General features: G+C 36.9%; 1 protein-coding gene across 5 annotated transcripts in view; it reads left to right on the plus strand.

Annotated features, from left to right (window-relative positions):
• The window catches only part of LOC135216330 (maltase A3-like), a 64,152-nt gene that overhangs the window by 11,814 nt on the left and 37,338 nt on the right, over positions 1–15,000 (plus strand). Inside the window, exon 1 of one of the 5 annotated variants that reach the window (XM_064251521.1) lies at positions 10,283–10,438. The exons of 3 other annotated variants lie outside the window; for them this stretch is intronic. Coding sequence is in view for 1 of the 2 variants with exons in the window: in XM_064251520.1 (XP_064107590.1) it covers positions 13,814–13,829 (16 nt within the window). In the remaining variant the exon portion in view is untranslated. Of the gene's footprint in view, positions 1–10,282; positions 10,439–13,690; positions 13,830–15,000 lie in introns of those variants that run through there. One more of the 5 variants, XM_064251520.1, reaches the window with a different exon arrangement.

The following is a 15,000-nucleotide window of genomic DNA, read 5'->3' on the forward strand; positions in this document are numbered from 1 at the left end:
TTTATAAATACTGGTTAGTCTCTTTGCTGACGATGATTACTCAAACTCCTACCTAAAGATGAACTTAAGCCTAGTGGGCGGGAACGGACGTGGCAGCAGCAGCAGCAAGAGATTTCACAGAATAACGCCAAGGAAAGGTCACCCTGCCACCTCCCGTCACCTCCCGATGCGAAGGAATGATAATTGCACCTTTCGGTAGCCCAGATGACTGACCTTGAACCACGCAACTTTTGGGAGAAAGGTCACTGTTAGACTCAGTTGCCGTTGGCGGTTCGTTGTTTGTGAATCGCGCACCATTCTAGACTTAGTAGGCTTTAGAATTCGGGGTTACGTGTCTGTCGAAGAATTGTTTAGTAAACGAGCCGTGTTTAGGTAGTTTATACGAGTTGAAAACGTATCGTCAACCAACGCTTAACGCTCTCTAAGCTAGACCATGCTCTTAAGTTTAAGCACATTAACAGATGCCGTTTGACTACTTTCACTAGCTCCGACGCCTCGGAGCCATTCTCCTCTCGTATCGCAAATCTCCAGCCTTTCATTCTCTCTCTCTCTCTCTCTCTCTCTCTGGTGCAACCTTCAACCAAGAGGTTCAACCAAACCGAAGGTCGCATAATCTGGTTCGCCTATGTTCCGAGTCTTCCTTGAGAGAGACTGACATAGTAGGCTTAATATCTCAACCCTTTTTTTTTTTTTAATTTGTTTGATTTAATTTTAATTTGGTTTATTTTCTGGTGAGAATTGTCCAACTATTTTTCCCAGTAATGTTTGTCCTCTTCAATATGAGTCTAGCATTATGACGTATCCATATCTTATCATTTTATTGCAGCAGAGTTCTTGTAAAATGCGTTGCAATCAATGTAACTGATTTCTTTGCAGAACTTGTGATTATTTATGTACTAAATAAGACAATATTTTAACAATATTACTCTTATAACTTAAACTCATAAAATTACGTATTTTTCTCAAATACTGCTGTTTGATACAACGTTATATCTTTATAAAACGAAATAGTGTAAGCAAAAAAATCGGCGCAATCGAGTTGTCTGTACATCGTATAATCAAGTAGATCACCGGTGGTCTCGGTATAATGCTGTACGAGCCGCAGCCCGTGAAACTTGAACCACGGTGGTGGCCTGGCCTGCATAACGTTGTCAGACGCACGATTACGGTTTACTTTAACCTTAAATAAAATAGAAACTTATGAGGTATGTAATGTGTATAGGTGTATGTATACTGTATAGGTGTACTAAGAAAGGACCGATGATGTATATCTTCATGCAAGGGAATTCATAGGGTTAGAATTTGGAGATAAAGAGAGAGACAGAGAGAGAGACCATGTAGGGTAGGCATCATATTCTACCCCTCAAAACAGAGAGAGAGAGAGAGAGAGAGAGAGAGAGAGTGTGTGTGTGTACGTATTCTAGCCCTCAAAACACAGAGAGAGAGAGAGAGAGAGATACGCCTCATAGATTATGAATTATATATTGTAGTTCACAAAACAGAGAGAGAGAGAGAGAGAGAGAGAGATTATGAATTATATATTGTACGCGAAGTTCACAGAACAGAGAGAGAGAGAGACCGAGAGAGAGATTATAAATTATCTATTGTAGTTCACAAAACAGAGAGAGAGAGAGAGAGAGAGAGAGAGAGAGAGAGAGAGAGAGAATGCCTCAGATTATGAATTATATATTGTAGTGCACAAAACGAAAAGAGAGAGAGAGAGAAAGAGACCTTGGACCTTGTAATTTATGCATTATATTCTAACCCACAAAACAGAGAGAGAGAAGAGAGAGAGAGAGAGAGAGAGAGAGAGAGAGAGAGAGAGAGAGATTTCCTCGGCCATCTCATTTACAATCTGAGTACGTGTAAAGATAAGTTTCAGTTATACTTCAGGTCTGGCATATTTACGAAACCCACCGATTTTATTTTATAAAGTATCTGATGCATCAATGTTTACAGACTGCAAGATATTGTTGCATAAAAATTGCAGAAAATGATAATGAATGCAGATAATGGGAGAAATATAGCTTACATAAAGCCATAGGTGGAATACGTATACCTTTGGCCTGTACAATTTATATTTGTATTTTTTTCTATGTACAGTAACATGGGAAGTTTATTTTTTGTTATCATTAATATTAAGTAATATATTTTTCCATTTTGTGTTTCTGTCAGTGTTATATTTCTGGTCTTCCTCAGGGGCCTAATGCCCGCCAGCGCAACTCATGCGGTGCACTGTAAGCCTTCCATGAGATACTTTGCAGCGTGCCATCGGCCCCTAGCTGCAAGCCCTTTCGTTCCTCTTTCTGTACCTCCTTTTATATTCTCTTTCGTCCATCGTACTCTCCACCCTCTCCTAACAATAGATTCGCCTGTTACGCCTTTCAAACCTATTACTGTCAATTTCCGTGTCAGCGCTGAATGACCTCATAGGTCCCAGTGCATGGCCTTTGGCATAAATTCTGTGTTCAGTTCAAGTCTACCTGTCAGAGGGCAGTTGACAGTCAGACCTGGTTCTGCCTGTCTGTCTTTTAGACAGCGTTGCTTTTCTGTATCGATAAACCTAAATAAAAAAAAATGTATATTTGAAGGTGGGCCTTGGACGGGTGACCAACGCATGATTATTATTAGTGGCCTTTGGTTTCGAAGCCGCAAATTATTGGAATTGGCCGCTGATATTATGTGACCGTCCACCACCAGCAAGTTTTTGCTGATCAGGACCGATAGGAAATTATAATTGTGCGAGCTGTGACCCATGACCAGAATTTTAATTTCTTTTTTCATTATTATTATTTTTTTTAGCCTGAATTTCGTCATGATGTAGTAAGCTCAAGAATGTCATGTTTTTATTTATTTTTTTGTATCTTTACAAGGAATAAATAGCTTAAGCACAAGAATATCATGGTTTATTCTACAAGTAATAAAAATATAGTCATTCAAGATAGTTTATGTTTTTTTAACAAATAATAAAGATAGTAGTCATTCAAGATAATCTGTTTTTTTTTTCTTAACAAGTAACAAATATAGTAGACACAAGAATATCTTGTCTTTTCTGCAAGTAATAAATGTATTAATCACAAGAATATCTTGTTTTTTTTTACAAGCAATGAATATAATACAAGCATGTTTTTTTCTTAAGCACAAAAAAATCATGTTTTTATGTTTCTTTACAAGAAAATCCTTAATCTGGTGCTATGGAAACTTTTATATCTATATTTCCTCTCTCTTTCTCTCTCTCATTTTTTGATAGCAAGATAAAATTATAAAAATTATAGTGCATTAATGTCATTAAATGGCTCTCTCTCTCTCTCTCTCTCTCTCTCTCTCTCTTGTCGGTGACTTTCATTTAAACGGAACAGGGATCTTGATTGGTTCGTTTCTTTCTTTGTCAATTACTTTGCACGGTGATACGAATAATAAAGTATTGTTTCTTTTCATTATGTTACTGCAAAGACGCAACTTATATGTCAGTACGTTATGGCTACTGATAAATGCTCTTATGATCCCGTGTCTTCCAAAAAAGAGTAGAAAGTAGGAACTTGTCAGTTTCCTTTTTATTATGTCCATTGGCAGGATCGAAATTCCGAAGCAACATTACCGGGCAGTACTTCTTCAACGTTATTTTGTGCACTGGCAGTCCGATGGATTTAAGTTATTCAAAAATCTTGCGGATATGATGATAATTTTCATCTTCTATTGTGTCTGAGCTGAAATATTCGCGACTTTCTCCAGGGAAGTTGTACAGAAATTATGTATGAAAAATCGTGAACGTAACTAAGTCTACGGGAATAACCAGCCTCATTTTCACGGCCAGAAACTGCTCCGTTTCAGGGAATCCCTTCTCACCCCCACCCCCATCAGAGATTGTGGGATGGGGAGGGTAGGATGAAACCCCATTATAATTCATCTCAGGGGTCCCCACTATAACCCTGCCAAGTTTCATGCCCATCAGACCAGTCGTTTTGGTCGTGATTGAATGACAGATGGACGGAGAGACATTACGCCCATTATTATTATTACTAGCAAACTTACCCATTTACGATGGGTGATAAAATATGGGTGCAGAAGTGAAAAATTTATATGTACTATTTGTTCAGCAATATTAAAATAAGGGCGATTACACGAATAGTCTCTCTCTCTCTCTCTCTCTCTCTCTCTCTCTCGTAATGTAATTCAAGGGACGATCACTGAACGCAGAGAAATTCTTATTCATTGTTGTTTCCCCTCTTTTAATGATATTCTCTCTCTCTCTCTCTCTTCTCTCTCTCTCTCTCTCTCTACTCTCTCTCTCACTCTCTCTCTCTCTCGTCTCTTAAAGTAAGTGAAGGGACGATCAATGAACGTAAAGAAGTTCGTATTCATTATTGTTTACTCTCTCTCTCTCTCTCTCTCTCTCTCTCTCTCAATGTAAGTCAAGTAACGAAGACGGAAATGGGATTATCGGATTACTTAGCTCTCAAATCACAAATTATCTCCTCTCTCTCTCTCTCATTTTTTTGATAGCAAGATAAAATTATAAAATTGTAGTGCATTAATGTCTTTAAATGGCTCTCTCTCTCTCTCTCTCTCTCTCTCTCTCTCTCTCTCTCTCTCTCTTGTCGGTGACTTTCATTTAACGGAACAGGGATCTTGATTGGTTCGTTTCTTTGTCAATTACTTTGCACGGTGATACGAATAATGAAGTATCTTTCTTTTCATTATGATACTGCAAAGACGCAACTTATATGTCAGTACGTTATGGCTACTGATAAATGCTCTTATGATCCCGTGTCTTCCAAAAAAGAGTAGAAAGTAGGAACTTGTCAGTTTCCTTTTTATATTAGTCATTGGCAGGATCGAAATTCCGAAGCAACATTACCGGGCAGTACTTCTTCAACGTTATTTTGTGCACTGGCAGTCCCGATGGATTTAAGTTATTCAAAAAATCTTGCGGATATTGATGATAATTTTCATCTTCTATTGTGTCTGAGCTGAAATATTCGCGACTTCTCCAGGGAAGTTGTACAGAAATTATGTATGAAAAATCGTGAAGTAACTAAGTCTACGGGAATAACCAGCCTCGTTTCTCGGCCAGAAACTGCTCCGTTTCAGGGAATCCCTTCTCACCCCCACCCCCATCAGAGATTGGGGGGGGGGGGAGGTAGGATGAAACCTCATTATAATTCATCTCAGGAGTCCCCACTATAATCCTGCCAAGTTTCATGCCCATCAGACCAGTCGTTTGGTCGTGATTGAATGACAGATGGACGGAGAGACCATTACGCCCATTATTATTATTATTATTATTATTATTATTATTATTATATTGTATGCTGGAAAACAGACCTTCTTTCAAACAAGTTTTATTAAAAATAATGGCAGAATTCACAGAATTGATTTTGTACAATATTCTTTCAATTCTCCTAATGATTTGCCTTTCTGGCACGCTGGTATTATAAAGCAGCTGTCCAATGTTCATCCGTTGACGACCTACAGCACGATGAACATTGGACAGCTGCTTTATAATACCAGCGTGCCAGAAAGGCAAATCATTAGGAGAATTGAAAGAATATTGTACAAAGTCAATTCTGTGAATTCTGCCATTATTTTTAATAATAATAATGATATTATTATTATTATTATTATTATTATTATTATTATTATTATTATTATTATTATTATTATTATTATTCAGAAGACGAACTCTGTTCAAATGGAACAAGCCCACCACAGGGGCCACTGACTTGAAATTCAAGCTTCCAAAGAATATGGCATTCGTAAAAAGAAGTAACAGAAGGTGATGGGAAATCCAAGAGATCGGCTATGATAAAAGACAAAATAAATTAGCAAATAAATAAATAAATAGATAAAGATTTAAGTAAAATAAGATTATACCCATCGTATCATAACAAGTATTCAGGTTAACACATTGATAACAGCGCTGAAGTTATCAAATGTAGTTATCAGTTTTGAGGTATGACTCGAGAATTGTCATTTTTGTGAAAATATTAATTGTAAAATGTTAATTTTGAGAGAGTCAGTCTTGCAAAGAACCTTAAGTGAGCCTTACTGTAGTATTGCAGAGTCCCCTAGGGCCCTAGCTGCAACCCCTTTCATTCCTTTTACTGCACCTCCGTTTATATCATCTTTCTTCCATCTTGCTATCCCCCTTTCCCTAACAATTGTTTCGAAGTGCAACTGCTTTGAGGTTTTCCTCCTGTTACGCCTTTTGAACCTTTCTACTCTCAGTTCCCCTTTCAGCGCTGAATGACCTCGTAGGTTCCCAGCCCTTGTCCTTTGGCCTAAATTGTTATCCTAATCCATCCAGACCCACTTAACCTCTGTAGTACGTCTTTTGTCTTGATACCTCTCTTCGAGGGAAGTAAATAATCTAGACTTTTTATTTCGAATATTTTGTCCCTAAGTGAGTTCTTGTTTTTCTCTAAAAAGAATCAGAAAAATAAATGGAAAAAGTACATCTTCCTGTGACTTTATTTTCCATATTAATCATCCTTAAATGAAACAAGAACTTTGTCATACATTTAATAAATATTCTAGTCTAATCTTTTTTTCTCCTCCCTGTATGCTTTATGTTTACACGCTTATTTTACTGTTAGTTTATTTAATTCCTGTACAAATAGAAAGCTGCGTGTCAGTGCGTAAATAAGTGAACGCTATACTTAACACGACGAATCTCCCCATTCCATTTTGCGTCAGTATTTATTTTTATTTGTTTATTTATTTATTTAGTTTTGCTCTTACCAAGTCGAAAGTTCACATTCAATTTTACAGAACCTGGTCATTTTGTTAGAACACTCAAATACTCCAAAAGTCCCCAAACATTTCTTCCATTTATGACCTGTTTTTATATAATTAAGCATCTAACTATATAACTTCAAATGAGTTCGTAAATGTAGATGATTTTCCTTTTTTTACAAGATGTAAAAGTTCCATAGGGCGGTGGTCAGATCAGGTAGTCAGATCAGCTATGTTATATGGAACAGAAACAGCTAGTATGAGGAAAACAGAGGAGAAGAAAAAGATAGATGTAGCAGAAATGAGAATGTTGAGATGGATGTCGGGAGTAACAAGGGAAGATAGGACTAGAAATGAGTATATAAGAGGATCGACAAAGGTAGTTTAAATATCGAAGAAAATACAGGAGGGAAGGTTTCGATGGTATGAACACCTGTTACGAAGAGAGGAACATCATGTTGGAAGACATACGATGGAGTGATTGTGTAGGGGAAGATATGGTATTAAAAGGTATTAACGAGAACGATTCACAGGACAGACATCGATGGGGACGACTCAGTCACAACGGCGACCCCACATAAAATTGGCCTAGAGCTGGGAAGAAGAAGAAGTAAAAGTTCTCATGAACGTATAAATAAACATTGGATATATTTTTTTGAGTCACCAACGCCGTGTTTGGCCAACTGAGTTTCCACGACACTGTAGAAAACCAGACAGGTTTTTTTCTATTGATACATAACTTCAAGTGCGTTATATTGTGGGAATGCAAGCAGATTGCAGTTGATACTGTTTTCAGTCTTATCTTTGAATGTAGCGGGTTACAAAACCTATTTTTTCATTTTATTTTATTTTCTATTTTTTATTTTATTTATTTATTTATTTATTTATTTATTTGTTTACTTATTTTTGTAGATGGAAAAGATGTAAATAGGGTCTAATGTCCCTTTTTACATAACCTATTCTTTAAATGGAGTAGATTTAAATAGGGGTTAATGTACTTGTTCTTTAAAGGGAACGGATGTAATAGGGTTTGGTGTACCTAGTTAAACCTATTCATTAAATAGAATAAGTTTTAATAGGGCTAAATATACCTAGTTACAGAACTTATTCTTTCAATGGGACAGATGTAAATAGGGCTTAATGTACCTAGTTAAACCTATTCATTAAATGGAACAGACGTGAATAGGGCTTAATGTACTTAGTTAAACCTGTAGGATCTAATTGTTCCTAGCCCTTAAACGGAAAGAATGTAAATATACGATGTTGTAGATTGGATTTCATTCTTCACTCTGCATCTCCTGTTTTGTGGCTTTGTTTACTTATTTTTTTGTTTGTTTATTTGTTTATTTATTTTGCCTGTACTACGTCACAGGTGTCACGGAAGACACGAACGCAAAAGTGTCATCTAACGCTATCGCTGCGTTTATCGTATGTGAGTCGTATCTAGTTTCAATATGGTTTTCTAGTGTCACGTGTCGTAAGTATGACACGATAAGTAAAAACCGCAGCGTTCCTCTCTCTCTCTCTCTCTCTCTCTCTCTCTCTCTCTCTCTCTCTCTCTCTCTCTCTCTCAAATCGCTGTAACCCACAGACCGACTACGTTACTATTCGCCGTTCAAAATCGCTGTGATTACTTGAAATTGGAATCCAAGAATAAAATTTAGGTCAAAGGCCAAGCGCTGTGACCTACGAGGTCATTCAGTGTTGGCAATAATGTTAAATTATTATTTGGCTAGGGTGGAAAGTAATATGAAAGAAAGAGAATACGAGCGGAGGTACAGTAAAAGGAATGAAAGGGGTTGCAGCTAGGGGCCGATGGGACGCTGCAAAGCACCCTTTTAAGTGACGCCTGCAGTGCACCGCGTGAGGTACACCGAGGGCACTACCTTCCCTAATGGGTCATTTTACTGTACCTCCGTTCGTATTATCTTTCTTCCTTCTTCCTTCCCACCACTCTCTTGACAATTGCTTCATAGAGCAACTGCTTTGAGGTTTTCCTGCTGTTACACCTCTCAAACCTCTCTACTCTATGAGTGACCTCATAGGCTCCACCACTTGGCCCTTGGGCTGAGTTCCATATTCCAGTTCCAATAACGGTATTAAAGAGACGCACGGGACTTGTGGGAATGCTTATGGAATGGTGCTGTGTGAGTCAGTCTGAATGTGAAATTCCTGACAGTAGAGAGAGAGAAAAATATTATAGAAATATTATAGAGAGGCTGTGAAACGTGAATGATTATTTATAAACTCCTAAGAAAGTAGGACTTTTATCACTATTTCCTGCAGAGTTATTTATCATTATTATTATTATTATTATTATTATTATTATTATTATTATTATTATTATTATTATTTGCATTCGTGGCTTCTTTTGCATTGTGATTATCAAGGTTATTTTTTTTTCCTAAGAAAAATCCTGAAGACAAGCGTATTTTGGTAGGGACAAGATACGGGTATGAGCGCCACAGTGGCGTGATCGGTATGGTCTTGGCCTGCCACCTCAGTGACCGCAAGTTCGATTATCGGGCATTCCACTGAGGGGTTAGATATGTGTATTTCTGGTGATGGAAGTTCACTCTCGACTAGGCTTGGAAGTCACGTAAAGCCGTTGGTCTCGTTGCTGAATAACCACTGGTTCCATACAACGCAAAAAACCATACAAACAAACAAACAGTTGAGATACGGTTATGTTCACAAAACATGTAGTCTGGCGTTTGCTATAAAAACGAAAGCTTGGTAAATGCAATCCGATACAGATGAGATTAAAACATATGTTGAAACGTATCTTCTTCTTGTTTCCATTTTTGTAAAATCACCAAAAAGTTAAAAAAAAGAAATACAAGTCCATTTTTTCCATTTTTGTAAAATCACCAAATATTACAAAAAACTGCAAGTCAAAATAGATCGAATATGGTAAGATTCTAGTTATAATATACAGATCTAAAGACCTTGTTTCTCTCGTCGTAAGTTAAATAACGGAGTTCAAATACGATTAAACTGATATTAACACATTTTTTTGTTTCCCTTGTATGTGAATTCAGAATAAAATAAATAAAAAAACTACAGGTCAAAATAGATCGACTACAGTCAAATTCTAATTATAAATCTAACGCTTGATGATCCCTTTATTTCTGAAGTAAATGACAAAATTCACGAAAGGCAGAGAAAAATTAATCAACAACAACAAAAACGGGTGAATTCATAATTAACATTTACTTGTTTCGTCAATGTTACGAAACAGCATCACGGCGAATTTTTTTTTTAGTTTACGTCATCCATTCCTTTTATTTTATTTATCTATTTATTTTATTTTATTTTATTTTATGTTTGCAGTTACAAAACACACGGGAAATACATCATGATAACCAATTGTTTTTTTCTTTCTTTTTTTACGTCCCAAAAATAAAACGTTTTTTTCTTTAGTTACAAAACACACTGCAAACAAATCCTGTCATAATCCATTTTCCCCCTTTTTTTTACGTCCCTAAAAAAAATGGATCGAGATGATTGGTCGCCTCTCAGTCACGTGACCCACCACGGTGATATGTCAGAGCGGTGCGTGTTCAATAAGGGTTCTCGTCAAATGGTATTGTTATCATATCTAGAGTAGCATTCGGTAGCCAGCTATTGCAGCGATCGCTTGAGGGGAGAGGGACCCTTCGTCGTTTCGTTTTCCGTCGCTTTGCCCAATTTTTGGGAACAGGTAAGGAAGGAACTTCCACTTTTAGACCGGCCCTCTTCTACCTGTCCATCAAAACGAACTCGAATTTACGATTTAGGCTAAAAAGCCAAGCCGTGGGACCTATGAGGTCACTTAACGCCGAAAGGGAAATTGACAGTAAAAAAAAAGTTTGAAAGGTTTAACAATTATTAGAAATGGGTGGACAGGAAAGATGGAAGAAAGAGAATATGAACGGATGTACAGTAAAAGAAACGAGAGGGGTTGCAGCTAGGGACCTAAAAGGCACGCTAGTGAGAAGTTTGAGTAATGCATACGGTGCGCGGCGGGAGGTGCGCCGACGGCACTAACCCCCTGACGGGACAGTTGATCTTAGAACGCTAAACAGGCCTTAATGCAGTTGACGTAAAGTTGTGATAACTTTCACGATTTTAGTTATGACAATAATTGTTCGTCTTATTTATGTTGTGTATGTTATCTTTAACATAGTGATGGATGTTTATAATAGAGGAAGTAAGGGAGACAGTACCATGGAACATATTGTATGCGGATGATATGTTCTGTGTGCAGAGAGCAGGGAAGATCTGGAAGTGAAATTGGAAAGATGGAGACAAGTACTGGAGGACAGAGGAATGAGAATAAGTAGATCCAAGACAGAATATATGTGTACCACACTGAGGGGGATGATAGAGAAAGTATTCAGCTTGGTGGAGAGCAAATAAGGAGAGTTGATAAGTTTGGGATCTTTTGTTAACGCTGGAGGAAGTATGGAAGAAGAAGTAAAACATCGGGTACAGGCAGGCTGGAACAACTGAGAGCGGCCTCGGGAGTTCTTTGTGACAAAAGAGTGCCGCTTAGGTTAAAAGGAAAATTTCACAAGACGGTGGTAAGAACAGCAATGCTGTATGGTACGGAAACAGCAAGCATGAGAAAAGCAGAGCAAAAGAAGATGGATGTGGCAGAAATGAGAATGCTTAGGTGGATGTCTGGGGTAACAAGAGTGGATAGGATCAGAAATGACTACATAAGGGGGTCAACTAAGGTGGTGGAAGTATCAAAGAAAGTGCAGGAGGGGAGGCTGAGATGGTATGGACACCTGTTGAGGAGAGATGAGGACCACGCTGGGAGACATACTATGGGGGTGGAGGTGCAAGGAAGAAGAAAAAGAGGGAGACCAAGAAAGAGATGGAAGGACTGTGTGAGAGGAGACTTAAATGAGAAGGGAATTGATGAGGCAGAAGCACAAGATAGAAATAGATGGAAACGGCTCATCCGAAACGGCGACCCCATATAAAAATGGGAACAAGCGGGGTGGGAAGAAGAAGAAGAGATGTTAATTGGATATATATATATATATATATATATATATATATATATATATATATATATATATTTATATGTGTGTGTGTGTGTAATATTACACACACACACACACACACACACACACACACACACACACACACACACACACACACACACACACACACATATATATATATATATATATATATATATATATATATATATATATATATATTTATATATATATATATATATATATATATATATATATATATATATATATATATATATATATATATATATATATATATATATATATATATATATATATGTAATATTCTTGCCCCATGACAGCAAAATAAAAACAAATGTAATATTACGTGCCCCAAATGGTAAGTAAAAAAAAAAACAAATGTATATTACTTGCCCCATGAAGCAAAATAAAAACAAAGTAATATTACGTGCCCAATGGTAGTAAAAAAAAAACAAATGTAATATACATGCCCCAAGATAGTAAAAAAAAAAACAAAACCAAATGTAATATTACATGCCCCATGATAGTAAAAAAAAACAAATGTAATATTACGTGCCCCATGATAGTAAAAAAAACAAATGTAATATAACTTGAGCACCATGATGTAAAAAAAGACAAATGTAATATTACGTGCCCCATGGTAGTGAAAAAAAACCCATATTAATATTACGTGCACCATGATGGTAAAAAAAAAAATGTAATATACGTGCCCAATGGTAGTAAAAAAAATGTAATATACGTGCCCCATGATGGTAAAAAAATGTAATATTACTTGCACCATGATAGTAAAAAAAAATGTAATATTACGTGGGCAATGGTAGTAAAAAATGTAATATTACCTGCCCCATGATGGTAAAAAACCCAAATGTAATATTACGTGCCCGTGATAGTCAAAAAAACCCAAATGTAATATTACGTGCCCCATGATAGTAAAAAAAACAAAATGTAATATTACATGCCCCATGATAGTAAAAAAAACCAAATGTAATATTACGTGCCCCATGATAGTAAAAAAAAAACAAATGTAATATTACGTGCCCCATGATAGTAAAAAAAAAACCAAATGTAATATTACGTGCCCACATGAAAGACAAACTGTAAATAATTATTCTTGTTAATTTGCGTGTGACGAATTTAAAATACGTGCGTGCACTTTTATCTTAACGAATATGTAATGACTCTTCTTTTGTTTATTTTGTGAGCACATATTGTCCCATTGACATTTTTATAGAAAAACAATATACGTTTTAACTGATAAAGATATTAATTCTGTGGACAATGACTCACCAAAGGAAGTATCGATTACTATTCTTTGACGTTTATTAAGGCTCAGATGAGTTTGTCATTTATGAAGATAAAGAGAAATTTACTATACGTAATGGGGAGTAGCCGTGATTGTAGGTGAACAAAGGGGGTGGGAGAGGAAATCTGGTCAAAAACTGTTCTGCATACAAATTTAATTCAAAAAATATTTCTTGTACCAAAGAAAATACTTTGTCAGTGGATTTTAAATTCAATAATTTATATATAGTTTCTTCTTGTGTTGTGCGTTGTACTATAATGTATTAGTTATATATCATGACCTTTGTTTTGCTTCGTAATTTGCTATGTAGAGGGAACAGTGCCGTCAGTGCACCGCACGTGATGATCTGTAGGCATTACTTAAAGGTGTCACTGCAGCGTCCCTTCGACCCCTACTGCAACCTCCTTCATTCCTTTTACTGCTCCTCCGTTCATATTCTTTTTCTTCCATCTGACTTTCCACCCTCTATAACAGTTGTTCAGTGCAACTACGAGGTTTTCATCCTTTTACAAGATCAAAATTCTTACCAAAGTACGAAAGAAGACGGAGGTTGAGGCGGGTGGCGTATCAAAAGTACCGGATAGTATAGTTTGACAAAGTGGAACAATTACTTCATATACTGAACTGCCTGGTTTACCTGTCAACGCAACCAGAGGCCCTTACAACGAAGTTCGCCTAAACTCTGGCCGTCATTTTGTGTGTGGCACAAAAATGAGCAGCTACAGGACTTCGAACGATCCGTCTGCGAACTTGGTTCAAGATGTTTGCGAAAGTGGGTAAGAAGTAGTAGTAGTTTTAAATGTTTATCGAGGTTCGACAGTTTAGGTGCAAAATGAGCTCCGTGTTGGGTAGTAGTCCCTTGAGGTTGAACGTGAAACATAAAACAATGAAGGTAAATAGCATAAACATAAACCAAAGACGTGAAAGTAAAAAACTTGGACGAGTATTGGTGGACATTTCAGTCAGCGACTGACTGGAACCTTGCTGGAACTAGGCATCTGTGGTGGTTGCAAGTTTTGCCCTTTATCGATCTGTGTAGAAACGGAACTTCCTGCAGTGCTTTGAAGGAACTGAAACATTGTAGTGGCACTTTGGTCATTCGACATTTTGTAAAATTATCTCGTGCAGGCACTGTGCGATGGACGTGAATGAGGGAAATGAGGTAATTAGAGATGAAGCAGTTTGGTATTGAAACGTGTGATTCATTAAGTGATACGCGATATTATAGCGTAATAAACTGCATTTTTTTTTATATAAGGCGAATACGTGAGTTAGAAGCTACCAGATGCCTTTTTGTATTGTACGTGATGTTTTTCAGGAATGTAGTATATGGGTACAGGAATATACTGTGTTCTTCATAGTGTTGATTTTGTGAACGTAGTCCTACTATATGCATAGGTAAATTTTGTTTTAATTTACCAGCCTTTGCAGATCTATAGCAATGGCGTTTTGTGCACTGAAATGTTCAATACCACTCGTTTAAAAAGATTTGGAGTAAAGTAAAGTATGTTTTCGACTTACGTCAATTTTGAAAAAATCGAGACTGATTTTGAGTTGCGCTTCGAGAGTCGTTTGAAGTTTTTATGAAATATAGTCTTTTGGAGAGGGAAGTGTTTTCTAAAGTTTATCTCTGAATTGAATAGGTAGAGATTCTTAAAGGAATATATGTCAAATTATTGCCAGTTTTATGAGACGATGTTCAGTACAGACAGTCATGAAGTTGCCATGCTTAGTTGGTAAGTTGGCTGACAGCGAGTGCAAGAATGGGATAATTCAGATCACTGTTAAATAAATACCAATATAACGCCCATGAACGCATGGGGAAAATGACAGTCCTATTGACTGTGAAAAAGGATGTTGTGTAGAATAACAAGTGTAGTATCTACCCACGTAAAGATCGTACTACAGTAACCGAATGTAGTAGACGATACAGTTGTATTTGGTCCA

Source organism: Macrobrachium nipponense, chromosome 6 (assembly GCF_015104395.2).
Source record: "Macrobrachium nipponense isolate FS-2020 chromosome 6, ASM1510439v2, whole genome shotgun sequence".
Taxonomy (NCBI): Eukaryota; Metazoa; Arthropoda; class Malacostraca; order Decapoda; family Palaemonidae; genus Macrobrachium; species Macrobrachium nipponense.